Source organism: Saccopteryx bilineata, chromosome 2, assembly GCF_036850765.1.
Source record: "Saccopteryx bilineata isolate mSacBil1 chromosome 2, mSacBil1_pri_phased_curated, whole genome shotgun sequence".
NCBI classification, from domain to species: Eukaryota; Metazoa; Chordata; class Mammalia; order Chiroptera; family Emballonuridae; genus Saccopteryx; species Saccopteryx bilineata.
The window spans coordinates 278,754,563-278,778,243 of record NC_089491.1 but is presented as its reverse complement, the minus strand read 5'-3'; the positions used below and the strand labels follow the sequence as shown (position 1 = coordinate 278,778,243).

General features: G+C 54.0%; 1 protein-coding gene across 4 annotated transcripts in view; it reads right to left on the bottom strand.

Moving 5' to 3' along the window:
- Window positions 1-23,681, bottom strand: part of PBX1 (PBX homeobox 1) — a 240,496-nt gene that overhangs the window by 95,324 nt on the left and 121,491 nt on the right. The window contains exon 1 of one of the 4 annotated variants that reach the window (XM_066261024.1): window positions 2,382-2,686. The exons of the other annotated variants lie outside the window; for them this stretch is intronic. Coding sequence (XP_066117121.1) covers window positions 2,382-2,394 — 13 coding nt within the window. The 5' untranslated portion in view covers window positions 2,395-2,686. Of the gene's footprint in view, window positions 1-2,381; window positions 2,687-23,681 lie in introns of those variants that run through there. 4 annotated transcript variants of the gene reach the window in all.

Below are 23,681 nucleotides of genomic sequence, written 5' to 3'. Positions count from 1 at the left end.
ACTGAAGTCGACTCTGGTTCATTACAGATAAGAAATGCTTCCTTCAGACCGTGACCGGGAATCGAGACTCTTGGTAACACACGTTTCACAACAAAGGAGGAAACGAGGGCACAGGTAACTCCCAAGCGCACAGCGGCAGGTCCAACGTGTTTGCACTGTACACACGGCGCACACTCACTGAAACCACACATACCTGAACGTCCAGTAAGATCAATCTGCACACATGGTAAAAAACACAAGCACATGTACAACATGAACCCGCACTTACACACAGCAGTGCAGAGGAAGTAAATGCCTGTGTGTGACCAAGACCAAGTCCATCTGCACATTAGCCAAAGAAAAAAAGTCAATAGTGTTTCCATGGACCCCGCAAGAAACAACAGATGCCAAAAAACGGAGTCTTTTTTATTTTTATTTTTATTTATTTATTTTTTTTGCATTTTTCTGAAGCTGGAAACAGGGAGATACAGTCAGACAGACTCCCGCATGCGCCCGACCGGGATCCACCCGGCACGCCCACCATGGGGCGATGCTCTGCCCACCAGGGGACGATGCTCTGCCCATCCTGGGCGTCGCCATGTTGCGACCAGAGCCACTCTAGCGCCTGAGGCAGAGGCCCCAGAGCCATCCCCAGCGCCCGGGCCATCTTTGCTCCAATGGAGCCTTGGCTGCGGGAGGGGAAGAGAGAGACAGAGAGGAAAGCGCGGCGGAGGGGTGGAGAAGCAAATGGGCGCTTCTCCTGTGTGCCCTGGCCGGGAATCGAACCCGGGTCCTCCGCACGCTAGGCCGACGCTCTACCGCTGAGCCAACCGGCCAGGGCCATCTTTTTTAATTTATTTTTTTAAAGTCTTGGTTTAATTGTGTAAGTTACTGTCCTTCTAGTGATTGACGAAGTCTAGTGAAAGATTTAAAAATATTTAATAAATGTTAAAATCTCTTTATAATTGATCCAACTATGAAGCTGTTTAATATTTTTCTTTTTTAATTTATTGCAGAGTTTAGAGACAGTAAAAAGCTAATTTGTTTCTTTAGCCCCAAATTACGGTTCCCTTTACAGGGAAGCGGCATCCTTTCATCAAGCTGAAGACGGCCTCACTTGTGTGCAAGTGGGCTACTTTTCAGCAACAGACGGAAGCACGCAGGACACAGACATACCGCATGGTGTCCCAGCACGCTGTCTCTGCACCAACAACGCGGCTTTCAGAATTTCAATCAAAAAAGACCTTCTTTGGACCCCACTTTGAAACAATCTGTTCTTAGGATTTCCTTACAAGACACAGAGACCTCCCTCATCCCAGCAGAAAAACCGTCCTGTGTAAGGCAGCACAGGGGACCAGGACGACTCCTGAAGGCGGCCCTAGTGGGCACTCAGAGAGGCTCATGACTCAGGGCACCGTGGTCCGGCAGGCGAGAGGCATCCATGTGTCCTCAGTGGCACGGCTGTCCTGGGGTGCTCTTAGTCTAGTGGGTGATCATAAGCACCCTGAGACTGACGGGTTCACCCAACAAATGAAGAGAATGTGCCCCATCCATTGCCCATCAGAGGTCAGAGGTCAGAGGTCAAAGCGAGAGCAACACCAACACCCAAGGTCCCGATGGAGACGGAGAAGCTTCCCCCCAGAGGAGAACCATCCAGAATCCCCGAGGCTGAGCCAGGAGAGCTTCTGGGGAGAGGTCCTGAAGAACAGGGTCCACCACAGAGAAGAAGGACGTCTAAAAGGACGAGGATGGAAAGGTCCGCACCGCACCGCACTCAGCCACCGCGGGGCTCCCGGGACAGGAACGCGAAGGCCTTCGAGAGCCTGCGTGCTGCGAGGAGGAAGGAAGAACACAGACAGCCGGAGGAGGCCGGCGCCAGGGCAGTGAGGTGACAGGGACGGCGAGGTCCGCGGGAGGGGGACGGCGGGGAGTCAGAAGACACACAGAGGGACGGTGACGCAGAGACTGGGGGGAGGGACGCTGGGAGCAGTCTCGGTGCGGCCCCACGGAGGGAGCCAGAAAGGAGGTCGAGACGTGGAGCCTGCGGGGCCCGTGTGGGGGACCCCAGGGGGGCTTCGGCCTCAAATGAAGGCAAGTGGTTGCTGGCAGGAGGTTGGCTCAGGACGTGAGGAGAGCAGACGTTTCTCACTCATCACCAGGGTCCCGACCTTCTCTCTAATAAAGGATGGCATGACCCCACAGAGCGGAGGGCCCGGCGAAGCTGGGGAACAGGTACGCAGGGAGCCCTAACCCTTGTCCTTGTGAGGTCAGGCATGTGCCATGTGCTCAGCCATGCCGCACGGCAAGGACGAGGCCGTCTCTTATGGGGAAGCAGTCCCTGGATGGGAATGGATGGCCCGGGACTGATTCCCAGCCTCTGGTTTTACTGTGGCTCCAATTACCTGTGACGGACATCTCCGCGCTCAGCAACCAGACGCAGTGCTGGCCTCTCCCTGGCTCACACAGCCGGCCGTGTAATCACAGAGAAAGCAGCCGTGACCGGTTCCCGCGGAAGCTTCTGGCAGGCTGTCTGGGCCCCGTCCCCGACATCATCCCTGTCCCTCTGGCAGCCCACAGTGGAAGGGAAGGGCCTGGTAGCTGGTGCCCTGTGCCAGCCTGAGCTCTGACCCCTCTCACGCCTTTGGCCCCACCGTCCCGCCGGTGATGCGGGGAGGTCGAGAGGGGCGAGAGGGCCCGTGGCCGCGGAGCCAGAGGACACTCTGAGACCCGCAGAGCTCACGCAGGCCGCCGAGCCAGGCTCGCTTCTGTGGCAGACTTCATAAGGCTCCGCTCTTTGACTGGCGTTGAGTTTATGTGAAAGTAATTAACAGTAATTAATCCTTAATTACAGTAATTAGCCAAGTCGCAGTAAATTAAACCACATCTGGAGCAGATGAGGGCTTCCGAACGGGAGGCGAGGGGAGGCGACAATCGGGGGAGACGCTGAATTCATCTGACAGCATCTGATTAAAGTCTACCTGTTGCCGGCGCCTCATTTGCATGTTGTTTTTGTTTGCGTATCCCCAGTAACCCTTTCAAGGCATGCACAGCGTGCACCTCTTGGTCCAGGCGGAACGACCCGTTAGGCAGCCCCATCCGTGCCGCATGGCGGTGGGCCCACCTGGGCCGTGTTTACACGTCCTCTCCCTCCTCACAAACAAAATATAAATAGCAGGGCCCTCATCCAGTGACAGGCTGACATCGGAGCTGCTGATGCACAGGCAAGCGGCTAGGAGCCATGACCGTGTCTGATGGGGGGAGGGAGACAGAGGGCGGGAAAAGGCGAGACACCTGCAAAACCAGGTCAAGTGTGTCAGTGCTGACAGCACCTGTGGAGAAGGGAGCCAGTCCCCCGGAAGAGCTATGGCCCACAGGTCACCGTCACGGGCATGAGTGTCCGTGCGCAGGTACACACACGCGTGTGTGCGTACATACACGCACGCAGAATACCATGAACCCGTTGGCAGAGAGACACGGGGTCCAATATCTTTCTGAGCTCACTCAGGCACGTGAGTGCTGCCCATCCAGCACCACATGTCTGCGCATAAAACAAAGAAATGCCCTCAAGATCCTACCACCCGGGCACGCGTGTTCGTGCATGAACTTTCAAAGGAGAGAAACCACAGCGAGATGTGGCAACAGAAGGTCACTCCGGTTGCTTCTTAGCACAAGAGGCCAGAGCCAGTTGGGTGCACTTGACCTCCTGCCGCGGCTGCCGACTCAGCCAAGGGTACGCCAAGCCATAGTTCTTCCGGGTAATGGATCTTGGAGCCTGACCTGTCAGCTTGGTCAGGTCGCACTCTGGCCGTGGTGGCTCAAGCGAGGAGAAGGGGGGGAAGGAGCAGAGGTGCTTTGACATCTTGGAGGAACAGGAGAGGGTGTGGGGAAAAGGGGAGAGCATAGAATCCCCTCCCCAAATCTGACACCTAACGAGGTCATCAGACCCAGGATGAGACAGTGACACTTTCATCTGCACCTGAACAAGCAGCCCAGGTGTCCCCCTCCCCGAGGCAGACACTGCCGAGGTCAGGATGTACGTGCCCGGCTTCTGGGCACACAGCCACCACCACCGGGTCACAGCCAACTAAGGCACGAGCTTCTGCTCACGGCGTGGGCTGTGGGAATGGTCCGGTGTCACCCCATCCACAGTGGTTTTCTCCATCAGTGCCTCAACTCTGGGGCCAGCAGTCAGAGAGGCTAAGTCCATGAATGCCACACAGGTGACTCATGGACTCCATGCTCTAGCCAGCTGGTCAGCCTCCTCCAGCGCCCGACATGGCCTTCTGCTACCCTCGCGTGATTTCTTGTGGCCTTTGGAGACCCCGAGGGCCTCCACCATATCCCAACCATAACTGGAATCTCTCTCTGCGGCTGATAGATAGATGTATAAGATGAGGCCAGGTTAGAAACTAAGTCTGTTCCTAACTATTAAGTAGGGGTGACTAATGGTTCCCACATCACTAAATTATGGGGAGTACTGAATAAAGTGATGATCTTGATGTATAGGAAATATTCAGTCAGGTTTACTTATTATTATTGTCTGTCCTTTGTTTATTGTACTTACACTGAGAAAGAGCACAGGGTGCTGGTAAAATGCATGAACTCTAGAGCCAGACTGCCTGCCTTACATTAACTGACATGCTGCGTGACCTTGAGTAGATTCATTAACCTCTCTGGGCCTCATGGTCCTTAAATGTAAACGAGGGCTAATACACCTGTTTCACCTGCTTCTATTAAATAAACTGCCTAAGAAACGTTGAGTATCGTGCCAGACATGTAATAAGTATTCTATAAACGCCGCCTACTACACATTGTATATAACATTATATATATAAAGATATGTCTTCTATTATCCTTACGTAGTATCTATGAAACCTCTATACCCACATAAAAAACACTTTCATTATCTTGCGAGTCCCTAGAAAGCAGGCCCAACCTATGCTGCACTCACAGATGGATTCTTTAGGAGTACTTTTTGATGATCAAGACGAGGAAAAGGAGGAGGGGGAAGGCATGCAGGCAGACACGTCAGCGCGTGGATAAATGGCGAAGAAAATCCGGCGGGTCACATCTGACCACTTCATTGCAAGCAGATCAATCTATCCGCGGGGCCATCATTTAGGGGAGATCCACTTGTTATCAACAGAGAGGCCATCCGACGATTTGAAGCCGACGGCCCAAAGCTCATTTCCTGTTTATGGCGAGGACGCGGCCACGGAGTTGATCATCGCCGTTTGAGATGTCCCAGGCCAGTTACCAAATACTCCTGGAGGCCTCCACCCCTGACATGCCCACCCTGTGAATGCACGTCCACCACCATTATCAGACGTCTCGCCACGTATGCAAGAAGAAAAGGGGCCATGGCGAGCTGGGCATGAACGCGTATCGACGCTGAGTGCCGTGCGGAGGCACCGCCAACCTCCAGCCCGTCACGTCACCCCCACAACTATCTTATGGTTCCCCGGATGGTACAATGAGCTGACCCGCTTGGCAGACCGCATTTCTTCTGATGGCTTTTGTACGTCTCGGCCACGGAGGGACCCCGGCGCTACGCAGGAGAGTAACAGGCCATTTCCCCTGAAACGTGTCGCCGTGGATGGGGAGGGCGCTGGGAGAGCGGCTCTCAACAGGTATCATGAAGTTAAAGGCCAGGGGCCCTGAGCAAAAAAAAAAAAAACCAAAAAGGCATTTCGGGGAAAGTAAGCTCATCTTTGGCTAAGAGAGGTTCCCTCCTTCTGCAGCGTGAAGTGTGCGTAGTTCACATTAATACCCGTTTTTCTGCATTTCCTCCAGTTTCATTACTCAGGCCATGTCTGAACCCAGGATAGGTCATAATTCTGAGGAACCGGCTATCTGCTGCCTGTAGGGACATGTTACCACGATAATAATTTCTGAAAAATCACGCAGTGCTTCTCTGCTTTTGGCTTCCTTTTGGAAAACGAATTCCTGGTGTGCACGGGGAATGGGGAAACGGTAAAGGGCCTCCTCCAGCCTGCGGCTCCCCCGTGCCGGTCAGAGCCATGCCGATGCTGCTGGCATGAGTTTCTTCTCCTGTGTCCTCAGCGGAGGAAGGTGGACATGTGTGCGCACAGCCCGTTCAGGCCGGGCAGGAGTGCTCACTGCTCACTTGAAAGGTGGAGTGAGAGCCCCCCAGGGGAACAGCCCATGTCCCGGGGACCTGCACCCCACCCCGGTGCTCGCAGGTAACAAAGGCAGAGAGCCTCCTGTCTCATGCGGCCAAAGGACAGTGGCTGTTGGTCATTTCTGATACGTGAGAAGAGACCGCTGGCATTTGCTCCAAACCAACCCAAGACCCCTCACCACCGCCAGTGTGTGTGTATAAATAACAGTCTTAGACACACTATAACTAGTGAACAGCAACCCCAGGTGTGTGAGTGAGTGAACGTGGCAGGCGGGTAACCCACCCCGAGAACTGCTGGCTGTGGCTCGGAACCCACACACAAAGGACAACGTGATTTTACACGGCACAGAGTGTCCAACAGGCAGAGGCCCCATCTCCGAGGATCTTACAGCCCAGACTATGGCTGGCACCTTCCAGGACCATGAGACAGGCTTTAAAAGCTCACACACAAAAAAAGACGTGAATCAAATAAGTTAACTACTGAGCTTCATTGCGCATTTATGACATGCACGCCAAGGAATAGAGTACGTAACTTGTTCAGGAGCTAACGGGTAAAACATCCACTCGCTTGGGTCCGTCCCCCCCCTACAGGGCCTAAACTGGGGGTGAGCGTCAGCAAAACGTTGACACCACACTGCATGGCTCGAGCATCTGACCCAATGGAAGGGGCCAGACACAGTTGTTAGAGGGAATCCCCAACCTGAAGGGAAGACTTCTCCGTGCCCCCCCGGGGGGGGCATAGAACCCCCTGGATCGAGCACAGACCACGAAGGCTGCGTGCCCCAGCTCTGCCTCTGTCCAAAGGCACTGTGAGGACGTCACTGCCTATCAACATGCCTCAGTTTCTTCCCAGGTGAGAACACCGTGTGCCAGCCCCACACACAGGGTGCTACAAAGACTTCGTGAGCAGAGGATATCTCTGAGACCCCTCCACCCCGTGAGATGCTGGGCTGCTTGGACCTGGAAAGCACGACTCTATCATCAGAGGTTTAAAGAAGTATTTATCTTGCTAAGGGACTCTCTAACAGCCATTTCTGTGTATGCCACAGGCCTCCATTCTATCTCAGTGTACTTCCAACATGGTGCTGGTTCAGGGACGAGGGGAGTAGCCACCCACAATTTTATATGGCTTCCCTGATGTGACTTCAACATGTGACTAGGGTTTTTTTTGGTGACTTCATTGGTTCCATCCATATTTATGGCTGAAGGCTACCGGTTGATTAAACGAATCCTATGGCAAACTAAGCCCATCACTGTTTGCAGGGGACAGGAAACCCCAGTGCGGTGCCATCGCTCCAGTGTCTTGGGCAAGTCACTTGAGTCCTCTGTCTTGGCATTCGTGCCAAGTCGTGACGGGTCTCCTTTCACGAGAAGGGTTCACACCTGTGTACATAGAGCGCTGAGAGGACAGGAAGCCAGACCTGTCACAGGGCCATTGCTTCTGCCCCGAGATGCATTTGTCACGGGCTGGCCATCGCACGTTGCTGACTTGTGCATCACACGTGCCATGGCTTAACGGTGGCCAGGAGCAAGACAGGAACTTGTGGTGAGTTCCTGAGTCATCGTGGGTCTGGAAGCACCAGCGGTGAAACCTTACCTGTGCTACAGGAGGTGAGAGCAAGGACTCTCACACCGGAGAGGTGGGGACAGACCCCTCAGGTACCTGCTGGATTCTCACCCTGCGAGTCTCCATGGGGGAGGAGGACCCTGTGCATGGCAGGCTTATACACCAGGATTTTCCAGTGAAAAAGCGTTAACCCCAAGTCCCTCTGCCCGTAACGGCACCAGCTTTGTTATTCAATACCAAGTGGCACTCCAGGGCCAGTGCAGACGGGCATCCCTGCAAAATGCCCAGCGTGTTAAGCCAGCATCACCTATAACCAGCGGAGCCCCTGCCTCTCACACCTGGAGAGGCAGCCGGGACCAGACGAAGTCACAGAAGGTGCCCAATGTGGCGTCTGATGAAGGCAAGCAGAGTGGCCCAGAGATCGGCGGCTCCACCCCTCGCTTGGTGACTGGGAGTGGCAGCACGGGACCTTCCTTTGGCCACTGCAAAGGGCCCTGGTGAGGGCTGCTCGGGCACCCGCCATGACACCCACCACCACCGCGGCTGGGGGAGCCATTTGCGTCTGCCGTGTGCGTGTCCATGTGCGTGACAGGGAAACCGAGGGGCCCGGAAGCTCAGAGAACCTGGGATTTTTGGACTTGACTCATGTTCCTACAAACAGTGGAGAGTGAAGGTCTGACCTCACTTCCTTCTGTGGCAAGACTCCTCCGGGGCCGGGGGAAGAGTGGATGAGCGCCAGCCGAGGCCTCAGAGCGTCTGAGAAGGCGAGTCCCCGTCTTCAATCCCCAGACCGCCAGGACTGCCCACCGAACCAGACAGAGGCTGGGTTCAGCCAACGCCCCACACTGCATGCATCCTCTTCCCGGCTGCGGGCTCTGGCCCTGCCTCTTGCTGGCGTGGTTCAAATTAATTATACACTTTAATTTCATGAATTATTAATTTGATTCTGACTCGGCAGCTTATAATTCTGCAGTGCTGCAGACGCTCCAATCTCAGCTTCATTAAAACATCGCCAGCTGCCCGGGAGACAAACATTAAGTGGGGGGAGCAATAACAAAATCAAGCTTCCGGCGCATAGCGACAGTCCTCGGCCGCGGGCCTGGGCAGGGGAAGTCCTTCGGTGGGGCCCCGCCCGTCTCAGAATGCCTTCTCCCGTGCCACACACGCACATGACTCACGCGGTCAGATGGCACAAGGAGGGGTTCATCCGTCTTTCTCCCTCCGAGCCCTCCCTTCACCACCAGCCACGCTCGTCCCGCGTTAACTCTTTGGTGATGGCAATGTGGCAATGCTCCGGGCGCAACCGGCCGGCCAGCATCCAGCTTCATCCCAGCCAGCTCCTGAGGAAGGACCACAACTGCTGCTCCCCTAGAGGGCAGCACGGAGCACAGCCTCTGGGTCAGCCCAAGAAACTTCTTTGCATGGAGCCTCTCTTCTGTCGGTGTGGCGGTTTGGTTAGGGGGAGGCAGCAGGGTGACGGCACGAACTGAGGCTCCGTGGCCACTTGTGACACGCTGGACTCTTCTCCGCTAGGGAGCACCTGCACACGGTGCCCGGCCGATCACACGGGCACACGGGCCTGCGCAGGGCCAACTCCCTGACCCACGTTCACATCTCTGCAGTGGGGGTATTGAGTTCACCCTCCCCCAAGCCCCTCTGAGCGCTAACCTCTGCACGTCCCCGTGGAAGGCTGTTCCTCCCAACCATGTGGCGCTGAGCAAGACTGGAGAGCGTGTCCCCGGAAGTCCCGCACGTCCTCTCTCCAGGGGATGTCGTTGGAAAACCACCCACCCAAAACTTGGCAAGACCACGTCCTCGGGTGTCCAGTGTGAATTCCTGAAAGACATCCTCGCAGCTCCTCCCCCAAAAGACGTCCTGAGCTGGTGGCCACACCCTTCTTCACAGAATTCAAGGCACCCCTGGCTGCAATGACCAGGTCCCCGCTCCACCAGCATTATGGAAGTAGTAAATAACCACGGGGGAGGGTGACCAAAAAGGAAGGAGAGAACGGGGCATGACTCTGATGAGAGGCGGGAGAAGAAGGGAGAAGGAAGGAGGGGGAGGGGCAAGCACCCTTTCCTCCTGGGTCTCCGCAGCACCCAGACCTCGGCCGTGAAAGCGCTTCCTCAAATACATAAAACCATAGCCCTTCCACCCAGCAGGCGACTTTGTGGCAGAACATTTTGCAGACGGAAAAGGTCAGAATTTAGACATTCCATTTACTGCTTCAGGGATCTAAGGACCCTGTGCCTCGTGGGATTCGAAATCGATGGGATTAATTAAGGGAGGTGCCCGGCGCTCTCTACGAGGTCGTCAGCAGGTACAGCAGACCTGAAAGTCTATAAAGGAAAACGGAGGGGGCCATACGGAGCGAGGCGAGGCGAGAAGGATTAAAAAATGAGCATCCAGGCGGGAGAGGCCCGCCCCCGTCGATCGCAGCGGAAGCGCCACGCGCCAAGGTTTCGGCGAGCAGCAGGACAGCACCGTGACGGGAAGTGGTCCCAGGTCCCAAACCTCAGGTGGCTACGGTCAGCCACAGCCAGGCCTGGCCACCCGGGGCACCGCTCTCCAGGGAGTCAGAGGGCAGGATCAAGTCCAGGGGTCTGACGCAAAACCCGCTCGCTTTTCACTGCGATGTCTCCTCCTCACCGTCCGTCTCCCTCCCTAAAACGGAACCTCTGCGAGGGCAAGGACAGTGCCAATTCTGTTCAGGCTGCACCTGTGGGGCCTCCAGCACCCCCGTCAACCCACAACGTCCTGTCAGACGACCTGACGCGGGATGAAGGGAGGAATGACACAGCCACAGAGCCTGCGCGCCTGCAGGTCCGGGGCAGTGACTCCCAGGTCCCCTGTGGTGGTGAGCCAGTGCCCTGCGGAGAACTGGGAACCCCGGGGGAGCGGTTAACGAGAGGCTAAATAACAGAAACAACACATTTGGTATTCACAGCCGGGGAGCACGGCACCCCTTCCGCACACGCAGTGAACAGGAGAGGAGAGAGTTGAAGAAGGCCGGGGAGGGGGCTTCCAGAATGCAACTGTTCTGCCTGTGAGTCATGATGTGTCTGCCCCTGTGCTCTGTGCAGCGGGGAGAGCGAAAACCCAGAGAACAGAACACCCCACCCCTCTAACTCGACAGACGGAGCCGCTGAGACCCGGAGCAGGGCCCTGTGGAGAATGCTAGCCACGTGCAGATCCCAGAGAAAGTGGTCCGACCCTCCAGCAACCCAGTCAAATGCCTGTTCCAGGGCCTGAGGGGGAGGGTGCTGCTGACCTTTCCACCACAGAGCACAAGTAGACCCTCCCCGGCCCCCACTGTGTGATGATTCCAAGACGCAAATGCCGGAGAGAGGGAGGGACAGTCCACCGTGGACCTGAGACGCCTACAGACCCTCGGGCTCAGAGGAAACCTGAACAGACGCCCGCACCTACTCTTGCTCACGTGGCTCACGGATTCAAGCAGACAGAACGGACGCCCCCAGAGGTATCCGGGAGACCCTTCCCCTGCCCGAGAAGATGCTTCTGAAATGTGTCTTTGGCTGCAATGGAGGCGCAGCCTCTGGGAAAGGATCGGGAAGCACCCCCAGAAGCCTGACACCAACCTGGGCTCGGGATGGGCGGAGCCCCTGCCTTGGGGCAGAGGCCACACGGCCCAGCGGCGACATTCCCAGGGCGTCTGTTACCCTCGCAGGCTGCTCTCTGCGTCCTCACCCAAACGCCACCCACTGTCCCTACTGAAGAATACTTTGGCCAGGCCTGGGGGCACTCAGGTCCCCAAATGGTCCTCTGTGCGAGGCTCCCACTTAGCAGGAGAAGCAGCGGCTCTTGTTCCTGTGACTTCTTCCCGAGGAAGTCAGGAGGCTCCCAGGCCCCGGGACTTGTCCTCATGTCCTAGGTGTGCCGCTACCCGCTGACCAGAATACAATGCAGAGTGAAAAGCTGACTCGGCCTCACCCACATCCAGAGCCTCTCGGAGGGGTCCGCTGCGCACGCCAGGGCGGCACAATGCGGTCCTGGGCACAGGGCAGGCTTCACACACCCTCCACCGCGCCGGAGGTTGTGCCATCGAGGAGCTGAGAACCCCAACAGGCTAAGTCCCTCCCTGAGGCCCGGTCCCTGCGGAACTGCCCGTTGTCATTAGACCCAGGGGACGGGTCTAATGGGAAGGCAGGCAAAACAGCGAAGGAAGGGTTTTCTGAAACAGAAATCACAATCTCTCATTGTCTCCCCTGCCTTCCCAATGAAAACACAGCGTGGGACCCGCCTGGACACGGGACTTTCTGGTTTTTGTGTGAGCCTGGACATTTTGCATTCAATATAAATTAGTGCCTCAGAATCAGAACCAATTGTCATAAAATGCAGGGAAGTGTTTCCCCACGGGGCAAGCATTTGCGGTGAAACTAGAAATGTCCAACTTGATTGTAATGCTTCGCGAAAAGGTCAGCGTGGGTTTCAGAGTTCCACCACGGGGACGCTCCCGCTGTCTGCAGGCGGGGGGGACGTGGGGGACCTGTCTGCCCAGGCTGGCCTGTCCTCATCGCTCCGTTCACACGCCACGGGGCCGCAGCAGGACGTGCACCTCAGGAAGCACAGGTGACGTGTGCACATGCATGCCCACGCCCACACAACTGGACACACGTGTCCCATGTGCTCTGACAGTCAGTGACAGGAAGACCGGGCTATCACTGGCCTGCTAGTTGGGCAGGACAAAAGGACTCGGGAGTAGAATCATCTGCAGCACGTGGTGTCAATTCGGTGGGGAAGGCACAGAACCGCCTGGGATGCCCGGCAAAAAGGCACGTGCCCAGGCCTCCCACATGCAGGGATTATGACCCAGAACACGTGCCACTTAAAAATAGTCTCCAGGTAATTCCGGGGTACCACCCTCCCGGGCCCTCCTGTTTACAACACCAACGAACAGTCTAAAGCATGCAAACGTGCAGGCCGGGTCCTTGGCGGTACATGTGGAATGGAACGGAATCACAGCTCGTTTGGGGTCCGAACTCATGTTTCACCTGTTACCTTGAGACGTCGGAACACCTGCTACCTACCTCACATCCCTCTCCCAGGATGATACACAGACAGAAGCCTTCCTCCTCACCCACCTCAGAGCTATACCTGGATGAGAGCGGACAGAATAATGGCCCCACTGTGGAGTCACCCACTCCCAGGGAACCCCCGGACCATGGCTCCGCACAGACCACACCTCTGTGGCACGGCCCCCCTGTGGCTCAGCCCGTCCCATTGATGAGGGCTGACGGGGTCGCTGCCCGGAGCAAGGCTGAGCATAATTCCGAGACCCTTTCATTATCAGCCAAAAGTTGTCACTTGGCCAGTTCCAGAGAGTCAGTCCCTCCTCCGCTGGTAAATTCAAGTGGGATTCGACTGGGGGAGGGGATGGACCTCAGAGCCGGAAAACACACGACTACAGTCAGGGTTGCAAAGGCTCTAAGCCATGCCTGACTTGCCATCCACAGTCTTCCAGTTTAAAGTCACACTTCCAGAGCAGACATCTCCTTCAGCCTCTCCCCACAAAGATCAGAAGCTGCCCCCTATTGCCTTCACCTTTACACAGCATCCGCGTGGCCAGGGGCAGAAGCATCCCTGAATCCCCGGCGACATCAGCCCGGCAACCCTGTCATCAGCGATGACATCACAAAGTAGCCAAGGTAGGCTTAGCGCCTGTCTGGAACCCGGGCAGTTCGCGCGTCCCTGAGTCCATGCCCCTGTGCCTGCAATGAGCACGTGGAGCCACAGGAATCGCTTTGAAGACATCTGTCCCCCACATCCTAAACAGCCCTGGTTGTCAAATGCTCCTCGCAGACCTACACGTACGTACAGGGCTCAGTCCTGCAGGAGACGCACCCTACGTGTGGGGGAGTCACCGCATCGCGCCCCTCAGAGTCCGGTCCTCAGAGAACCCGCAGGGGATCCTTCTGGGAGCTTCGGGGGTGCGGGCGTCTTGACGGAGGTTGGCGCGACACAGCCTTTCGCAAACAATCTGGATTCTCCGGCATTAGTGTGAATTTGTGACAACGCCAACACCACACCACAATATTATACATTAATTTATGCATATATGATGAGAGCCCAAAGAGGTAAGACATGCTGTCACTGGGCAGTCCACATGAAATCCAGGTAACAATCAACTACGGTATCAGTCGCTCGGCGATCAGACCTGGACCAAATTCCCCAGGCCCCACGTGGGTTTCAGGCAAGAGACGTGACTTTTCTGCACCTCGGTGTCTGGATCTGTGCCGTTGGGGATCACGTTGTCTACCCCGGTGTTCTTTCGAGGATTAAATAAAACAACAGCTATGGTATCTGACACATAGTGAGTGCTTACTAAAACACTGCTAGCCATTGACAGTTATTCTTAGGACCATCAACAGAGAGTCACCGACTCCTGGGAGGGTCACCAGGTCTGCTAGGAGCAGACAAGAACCAGGTGGGAAGCACGTATGGAATTCGAGCTACTGCTCTGAAGCCACCGTCTCCCCCTAGTGGAGACAGATTCATGTTTGGTTTTGAACCCAGTGTTTGATGGGTCCAGCTGAGGGGTCAAGCTGAGGCTCGCCTGCTCCCCGGCAGTGCTGGATGCAAGAGAGGCTTTGCTGGTTTCCCCCTAAGAGACGGGCCCCTGGTCCACGTAGCTGTGTCCAGAGGGTGTTTAACTTTGCGGAGCCGACACACGCCTGCCCAGGTGGGTGGCTGGGGTGTCGTACGCCCTCCACCCCAGAGCTACTCCAGGGCGGTCCCAGCTGCTGGGGCAGTGTTTTTAGCTGCATTATTTATTTGAACACCTGCCTGACAGTACTAGACGGAGCTGCTCTTGGGAGGGAGGGGTCATGGGAACACCACGGATTCCTTTCCAACACGGTGTGCGAGTCTGTTTTCATCCATGGCCCAGAGGGCGTCCTGCTGTCCTCGTTCTGGTTCTGGTTCTGGTTCTGAGCGCAGCGCACGGCAGGTGGGCTGAGGAAACACTGCCAACATCCTGTTCTTCAGCAGAGACCCTCGAGAAACCCGGGAGGGCAGTGCCAGCCCCTTGTCCATGCAGGGGAGACACAGGGACTCTCAGGCTGGCAGCACCTAACAGGTCAGCCCCCCGCCCCCCGCGAGGCCCCAGCGGTGACAACGACCACCAGGACTCCTGCCAGCAGGGAACGGAGACACCAAGGCGAGAGCCCCCAGGAACACGTCACCCTCTTGCCTCAATGTGTCCTCCGTGCTTCTGCTTTCCGCCAACTCCAGTCTCACCCATTTTTCAATCGAAGCCCCAGCTTCTCACCCCCGCTGTCACCCCCTCACCTGACACCGGCCACACTGCCCCAGGCCTTGCTGCTCTGTGCCTCAGAAACAGTGAGGGTCTGTGGCGCAGGGGTGACGTCTCCAGGGCGCTCCGGGCCGACCGTGAGCGAGCGCCGGTGGAGGAAGGCTGCTCGGGTCTTGTAAGAAGTGACCGTGCATGTTCTGTCTGTCTCCCCCCCCCCCCAACAGTGTCTAACCCAGCACCTGGCACACAGCAGGTGCTCAGTAAAAGCCTGAGAAAGCCCCTCTCAGGGCCCTGCCGCGCCTCGCCGCACAGGCTGTTAGGAAAACGGCTCCAGTTAGAACCCCTGCTGGTGGCATGTGGGTTTGGCCTCGGGCTAAACTGCCTAATTTTTCAATATGTAGGCTTCCTATTTTGCTTGAGGGGTTCGAGACCTTATAATTTACTTGTCTGGGATCCAGGTGTCATACGGGCACTGGGGTGCTGCAGGAAGTGAGTTAGATGAGGTCCTGTCCGTGACCCATGTAGGTGTCTGTCATTAGGACAAATGAAAACACGCCACAGCACGACCCTGGGGAATGACCCCTGCTACCGAGACCAACAAAGTAAACTGACCCTGGTGGAAGACCACCAGGCCTTCCTAAGGCTTCGTAAACAACCAGCCACACAGAAGACAGACAGCAGAAACCCCAGGATCCTTGTGGGGCCTCCGCAGAGCGGAAAGGTCTCCCATCGGAACGACCAGAGACACCGTCACCGTTCTCTGCTTCTCCAAAAGTCAGGAAACACGTGGCTGAGGGTGTGCCCACAGCTTCGGAAACCGGCTCATGAAAGAGCCATCACTTGAGAAGTCCAATTAAGAGTCGCACCCATTCATTCGTTCAACGACTCAATAGCCAACATGCATCGAGCGGCTCCGTGTGCGAAGCCATGTGTGAACGGGAGCCTCGGGACACACGGAGACGGATGTCCCAGTCCCGGCTCGCATGGAACTGAAGAATCAATTGGGAAATTACAATCCTCGTTTTGCAGCTGAGTACACAGTGGCGCGGACAGTGAGGGAAGTGTTTTGAACGCTTCCTCCTCTAACTAAGTCATATCACAGAGCCATCACAGACAGGAGAAGCATGAGCCGGCAGGTAGGATAACCCCGTTCCAGTCTTGGATCCGGTCTGCTGGGTGGGTCCAGTCCCATCTCTGGGGCTTCCAGTGCCTCGCCTACGAAAGGTGGGTCCTTAGAGGGAGTCCCTCCAGCTCTAGGGGTCTCTGACTCGGATACTAGTGATCGATGAGGTCAGGCGGCTGGAACTGAAGAATGTAGCCTCTTGACGAAGGGAACACGTTTGAATGAGAACTGTTATTGGGCTAACTCCCAAGGTCCTGCTAGAGGGCTACAGAGCCCACTCCTCACTATCGTGTCCTTCCTTGAAGGCTGGGGCCGCAGTGGGTGTGCCCCTCCCCTTCTGCGGACTTGCTAACAGGCCTCCCTGTCATCGTAGCAACGACGGCAAAGACACCGCAGCCCATCGCCTCCTGCCTTCAGTGAACAGTCTACTGCACAGGACCCCGCGTGTCTGCCGAGCAGCGTGGCTCCCTGTCAGAACAGCTGCCCCACAGATAATGCCACCAGCCATGTGCAACGTGACGAGTGGGGCTGGGTCGGCAGGTCAGGAACTCTGAATTCAAGGCTTAACTGTCAGTGAGCAGACTGATCTACACCACAGGAAGGGGCCCTTTCTGCTTCCCTTTCTACGTAATATTCCGATGAATTTTGTGAAGATAATGGAAAGATCCCTTTATGGACTTAACCAGTGAATCTAAAGCATTAACCCTACTGATTCATCTTCTAATTATGAGTACTAACTTTCAAAAATTAAAGAAAGAAGAGAATAAAAATTAGTATAGCAGAACCTGTGTTTGTCCTGGAGCGGATGGCTTCACAGGTGAATTTTACCAAACAGTCAAAGAAGAACTAACATCGATCCTTCTCAAGTTATTCCAAAAAATTCAAGAGGAGGGAAGACTCCCAAGCTCATTTTACGAGGCGAGCATGATCTTAACTCCAAAACCAGATAAAGATACTACAAAGAAAGAAAATCATAGCCCAATATCTTCGATGAACACAGAGGCTAAACCTCAATGAGATATTAGCACACCGGATCCAACAATACATTGGAAAGATCATACACCATGATCAAGTGGAATTTATTCCTGGGAGGCAGGGCTGGTGCAACATCTGAAATCAATAAGCAGGACACACCACATAAATAAAATGAAGGATCAGATTCACATGATCACATCAGCAAATGCAGAAAAAGCATCTGATAAACTCCAGCACCATTTATGATAAAAACTCTCAGCCAAGTGGGAATAGAGGAAACATACCTCAATGTAACAAAGGCCATACATGACACACCCACAGCCAACATCATACTCAAGGGGGCAAAAACTACAAGCATTTCCCTTAAGATCAGGAACAAGATAGAGATGTCTGCTATCACCACTCTTATTTGGTATCGTAATGGAAGTCCTAGCCACAGCAATCAGACAAGAAGAAAGAAAAGGGAATAGGAAAGGAGGAAGTAAAACTGTCATTATTTGTAGGTGAGATGATACTATATATAAAAAACCCTAAAGATTCCACCAAAAACAACTAGAATGAATTCAGTAAAGTAGCAGGATACAGAATAAATATCCAGAAATCCGTCGCATTTATATACACCAACAAATGAACTATTAGGGAAACTAAGAAAATTCCATTCACAATTGCATCAAAAAAATAATAACAACAATTAAATACTTGGGAATAAATTAAACCAAGGTTGTAAAAGACCTATACTTAGGAAATTATAAAACAATAAAGAAAGAAATCAAAGATACAAATAAGTGAAAGCATACACCATGTTCATGGATAGGAAGAAGGAACATCATTAAAATGCCCATACTCCCTAAAGCAATCTATAGATTCAATCCAATTCCTATCAAGATACTCATGGCATATTTCACAGAACTAGAATAAATATTCCAAAAACTTATACGGAACCACTAAAGACCCCAAACAGCCACAGCAATCTTGAGAAGAACAAAGTTGGAGGAATCATGCTACCTGATATCAAACTATTCGACAAGGCCATTGTAATCAAAACAGCACGGTACTGACATAGTAACAGACATATAGATCAACGGAACGGAACAGAATAGAGAACCCAGAAATCAACCCATGCCTATCTCGGTCAATTAATATTTGACAAAGGAGTCAAGAACATACAATGGGGTAAAGATGGTCTATTTAATAAATGGTGTTGGGAAATTAGGATACATACAAAAAAGGAAGGAAGGAAGGAAGGAAGGAAGGAAGGAAGGAAGGAAGGAAGGAAGGAACGAACTAGACCACCTTCTTATACCATACACAAGAATAAATTCATGGATTAATAAAGACTTAAATGTTAGGTTCAAAACCCTAAAAATCATAGAAGGAAATATAGGCAATAACATCTCAGACATTTTTTATATCAATATTTTCTCCGCTATCTCTCCTCAGGCAAGGGAAAAAAAAGAAAAAAGAAATAAGTGTGACTACATCAAACTAACAAGTTTTTGCACAGCAAAGGAAATCATCAACAAAATGCAATCCAAAAAATAGGAGAACATATTCATCAATGATATCTCTGATAAGAAGTTAAGACCCAAAATTTATAAAGAACCTATAAAACTTAAAAAACCCCAAAAAACCCAATTAAAAAATGGGCAGAGGACCTGAACAGACACTTCTCCAAAGAGGACATACAGATGGCCAATAGACATATGAAAAGATGCTCAACATCACTCATCATCAGAGAGATGAAAATTACAACCACAATGAGGTATCATCACCTCACACTTGTCACATGGCTATCATCAATAAGATAGCAAACAACAAGTACTGGTGAGGGTGTGGAGAAAAGGGGGCCCTTGTGCACTGCTGGTGGGAACACAGATCTGTGCAGTTATTGTAAAAAGCAGTGTGGAGTTTCCTCAAAAAATTAAAGGTGGAAATGCCTTTTGACCCAGCGATTCCTCTTCTGGGAATTTATCTGAAAAAACCCGAAACACTAATTAGAAAGACTACTATACCCCATGTTCACTGCAGCATTATTTACGATGACCCCGATCTGGAAGCAGCCCAAGTGCCCATCAGCAGATGAGTGGATAAAAAAGCAGGGGTACACTGACACAATGGGATGCTACTCAGCCGTAAAAAAGAAGGAAATACCACCCTTTGCAATGGCATGAATGGACCTGGAGAGCATTACGCTAAGAAGCCAGGCAGAGAAAGACAAGTGCCGTAGAATTTCACTTATATGTGGAATCTAATAAACTAACAAAGAAAACCGAAACAGAATCATAGAGATAGAGAACAGACTGACAGCTGACAAGAGGACAGGGAGGTTGGGGAATGGTTGAAAAAAGTAGATAAGCAAAACAAAACAAAAACATTTTACAGATACAGACAACAGCATGGTGATAACCAGAGGGAAAGGGGGTGGAGGAGAAAGAAGAGGGTGAAGGAGGGATATATGCAGTGGCAGGATTCAGCCGGTTCGCCAGAACCGATACCTAATGTTTTGTTGAGTTCGGCGACCCAGTTGTCAAAATGGCACTTGTCATCAGGGTTCTCTCTAAGGTGGGTGCCTGGGCAGCTGCCCAGTGTGGAAATCACAGGTTTACATTCCTTACTCTTTTTTTTAACGTCCCTCTGCGCAACCACGTATTCTAAGCGCTCGTAGTCATGTTCATTCCGTCCACAGGGGAAAGAAATTCGATGGAACCATGCTTGTAATATTTATTTACTCATTTCATAAAACTCATTATACCTTTGATGAAATGCTACATTTTAATTCCCTTGCATTTGTTACTTCAGTAAACAAACATATAACTTAAAGAGAAAAAGTGCCCAACAACCAGGGGGTGACAAGCCGTCATTGGAAATATCTTAAATAACAGTTTTATGGCTTTTTGTCAGATATCATTTAATATTTCTTCATTAATATTTTAAAACTTTTTAATAACATTATCTACTTTTGTGTACCTCTTTTATTGTTCTTAATTAAGTATTAAACTCATGAAATAATAAACTACCTTTTGGTATATCGGTTTTTTATACTTAAAACGGTCATTAGAGCAGAGAACCGGTTGTTAAATTAGTTGACTCCCACCACTGAGTAAATGGTGAAGGAAGGAGACACTTGGGGGATGTGAACACATAATACTATAAAGATGATGTATTAAAGAATTGCACACCTGAAACCTACATAATTGTATTAACCAATGTCCCCTCAATAAATTCAATAGAAAAAGAAAAAGAGAAACCTCTTTTGGGTTTTTTCAAACAACAGATGGAAAACTTCATTACACTGAGGAGCTTCCCTGGAGCCTTTCTCTGGACTTGGGGGACATCTCCTGATGAACCGCCTGTCGGCCAGCGGTTCCGTGGCATGTGAGCGGGGAAGTCACACGTGGAAGGACGCAGGGACAGAAAGCCTGAATCTGGGGCCTGCGGTGGATCTCTAGTCCTCCCCCTTCCTGCCTTCCCAGGCCCGGCCTGCACGCATGGGTCGGTGGTCCCTGAGGCACAGGAGGCCTCGGTTGCAGGCTGTGTGTGAAAGGTTCTATTCAAAAATTCATGAAGAAAGGGGCCTTGTACACAGATTAGCATGATAATGGGCCGGAGGCTCTGTGGGTTTCTCTGCTTTTGATCTGGGGGCCCCTGGAAACGCCTCCTCCACCCCAGGCCTGAGGGTCCTGCCATCTCACTGGGGCAGAGAGGACAGGGGTCAGGAATCAGAGTCCGGGCTGCCCAGGAAGGCAGGGAACCGGGAGGTGGACACCGACAGACACACAGAAGGAGGAGAGAGCCTAAAGCACCCTCGTGGCTGGAGGACTTGGCACAGGGAGCAGAGGAAGCCAGACCCTTGCTGTTGGAACAGCGGCACCTCCCTCCTACCGCTGTGTCCCCCCTGAGCGTGACCTCATCTGGACACCTTCCCTCTCGGGTCGCAGCTGCTCCAGGTCCACACAAAGGTCAAGGCCCAGATGGGCCTGGTCGTTTGGCAGAAAGGTCTAGAAGCAAATGCAGGCCATAGGTTTGGCTTCCAGGTGGCAAGGTGCAGGGGGAACGTTCAAAGGGCCATGAAGGCTCCCCAGAGGCCAAAGTCGGGACTTCCGTGAACTGGCAGCAATCTTCCTGCATCCGAGTATCACTTGTCAGCCTAGGACTCCTGGGGCCTTGGTGTCCCTGCCTTACCCTGTCTCCCCTGCCCCCCTGGGTCTGGTCTCTAAGCAGGAACGGACCTAGGAGGACGAAGGGGGCCATGGAGACAGTAAGCAGAGCTGGGCCCTGCGACAGCAGCGGCAGCGGCACCCAGGACACAGGCCCGGACAGGAAGCCGGAGGCAGGAGCCGGGACCCACACACCGGCCGCCGGAAACACAGTTCCTTCCCGGCCTTTGTCTCCCCAGACCCACACGTGTCTTCCCTCATTTGAAGGGGGGCCCTCCGCCTCCCTGTTGATTAAACATCCCCCTGCCTGACTCTGACCCCCCGGGGGGCACATTACCACCCACCCCGGCTCCTTCCTGACAGCTACGGGGAAAGGGGATCTAAAAATAAATCTGGGGCCAGGGAGCAAGCTTGCCACTCGGCTGGGCTCCGGAGCGCACAGATCGGCTTCTCCTGGCCGCCCTCTTCCCGGCGATAAGCCCTGCTAACAGCCTGTTATCAGCCAGTCGGTGAAAATGTGCTCCAGCCTGATTAGGCCTCAGTCTTTGCCAAGGTTATAAACAGCCGTTATCGTCTTCCCGAACAGAATAATCCGGACAGTATCAGCTCAGAAACATATGGGCCACACAGAGAAGATAGCCGCTGACGGACACTTCATTTTAATTGTAACGAGTGGGTAGCCGCAGACAGCAGACAGAGCTGCCCGGCTGGCAGCAGGCTCGGGTTGCTGTTTTTGGTTTGGGTTTTTTTTGGTTATATATCTTTTTAATTCCCTCTTCCTGCCCTGGTTTTCAAATGCCGAAACCGCTCAAGTCTTCCGGGGGGCACAGTGGACTGGGACCGTGCCCCGGTTATCACCAGTCATCAAGCGTGACCCTTCCCTCACAGGGAGATGGGGTCCTCCTGACTCTCTTATGGGGAAGGAAAAACACAAAGCCAGCAACGGGGGGGAGAGGGCAGGGGGAGCCAGTACCCAATACCACTCTCCAGCCCTCACCTCCATTTCCGTGACCTGTCCTCTCACCCCCTGATCTTGTCCTTCATGGCCTGGCTTCTTCACCAGCCCCCACCTCCCACCCACCAGGCCATGAGTGCCCAGCCCAGGCCCAAGCAGACAGCGGGCCCTGACACGGGCCAAGTCTTTATAAAGGAGAGTGAACATCATGCCCTTCAGCCCTCCCCATGAGGACGGACATGCCACCCTCAAGCACGCATGTGGGGACAAGCCCGTGCGGGCAGGGCCTCTGTGTCCCAAAAGCGATGCCCAAACCTGGCTCTCCCGGCGCTCTGTTGTGACAGCCACGTGTCTCGGGCTCGTCACGGAACGTCACGCGTCAGTCGGACGGGAGGGCGTGGCGGGGCCCCCTAGAAAGACGAAACGGTCGTGGTGAGGCTTTGGTTCGAATGGTTCACCTCTCTGCCTCCGGTTCAGCCAGCGTCTGGGACACACGGACAGCTCAGCCCAGAGTCACAGCCACGGGCACCCAGCCAATACCACCTGTCGTTTCCGAGCGGGGGCGACTGGTCCCTCCCGCGTCGGCAGAAACCAAGTGGGAGGAAAGCGGCTGTGGAGAGGGAGCAGGCACTGGGAGACGGGTGCCCCTCACACTGGGGGCAGACCCTGGGCTCACGCCTGGCCGGCCTGCCGCTGGGACCGTGCAGAGGAGAAGTGCTGGCCCCCTCCCGCCCGCCGGACTCAGCCAGCCCCGCCAGCCCCTCCTCCCCTGCTCCTCTTCTCTTTCCACCCCCTTCTCCTCAAAGCCCCGAGCATCTTCCCCCCTTGGCCACAAAAAGTCATGCCTTCCACCCCTGCACACACATAGCTCTAAGTCAACAGCACCGGAGACGTTTCCGTGTAAATTCCACACGGGCGGCTTCCTAATAAGGAGCTGAGGACAGAGCCAGGAGGAGAACCGGAGGAGAGGTGAGGCATCGGGGAAGTCCCCGGGCCACTGCAGAGACCCCCACCCCTTCTTGACGCAAGTGTCCTGCTCTGTAGAGGAGGGACAGTGCCACTTGGCCCAGAAAGAGACGGTCACAACTGACGGCTGGAGTTCACAGAGCCACGTGTGTACATCAGTCTCACGCTCTCCGTGGATTTGTGGATGGATCCTCAACACGGTTAATTCCACGGTCCACACCTGCAGGTCAGCGGTGGCCCCCCCACCAGTCACCCCCACGAGGGCCCCGGGGAAGCCCACCCACAAGCCCCAGAGAGCGCTCCCGCCCGCAGCCTCCTGGATTTCACTGTCAAGTGAAAAGTGAGTCCTCGGTCAGGTTCCTGTAACAACATCACATTCAAAAGGGGAAGAGGAGGGGGCTCTCTGGCCTGCGGAGCGAAGCCTGGGGCACATTTTTGTTTTAATTCCTTCTTCTTGTGGCTTTTCAACACCTGCCTTCAGCCTTCCGCTCTCCCAATGACGCGGCAAGGCTGCCCACCGCGCGTCGGCAGGGACGGCCGCTGG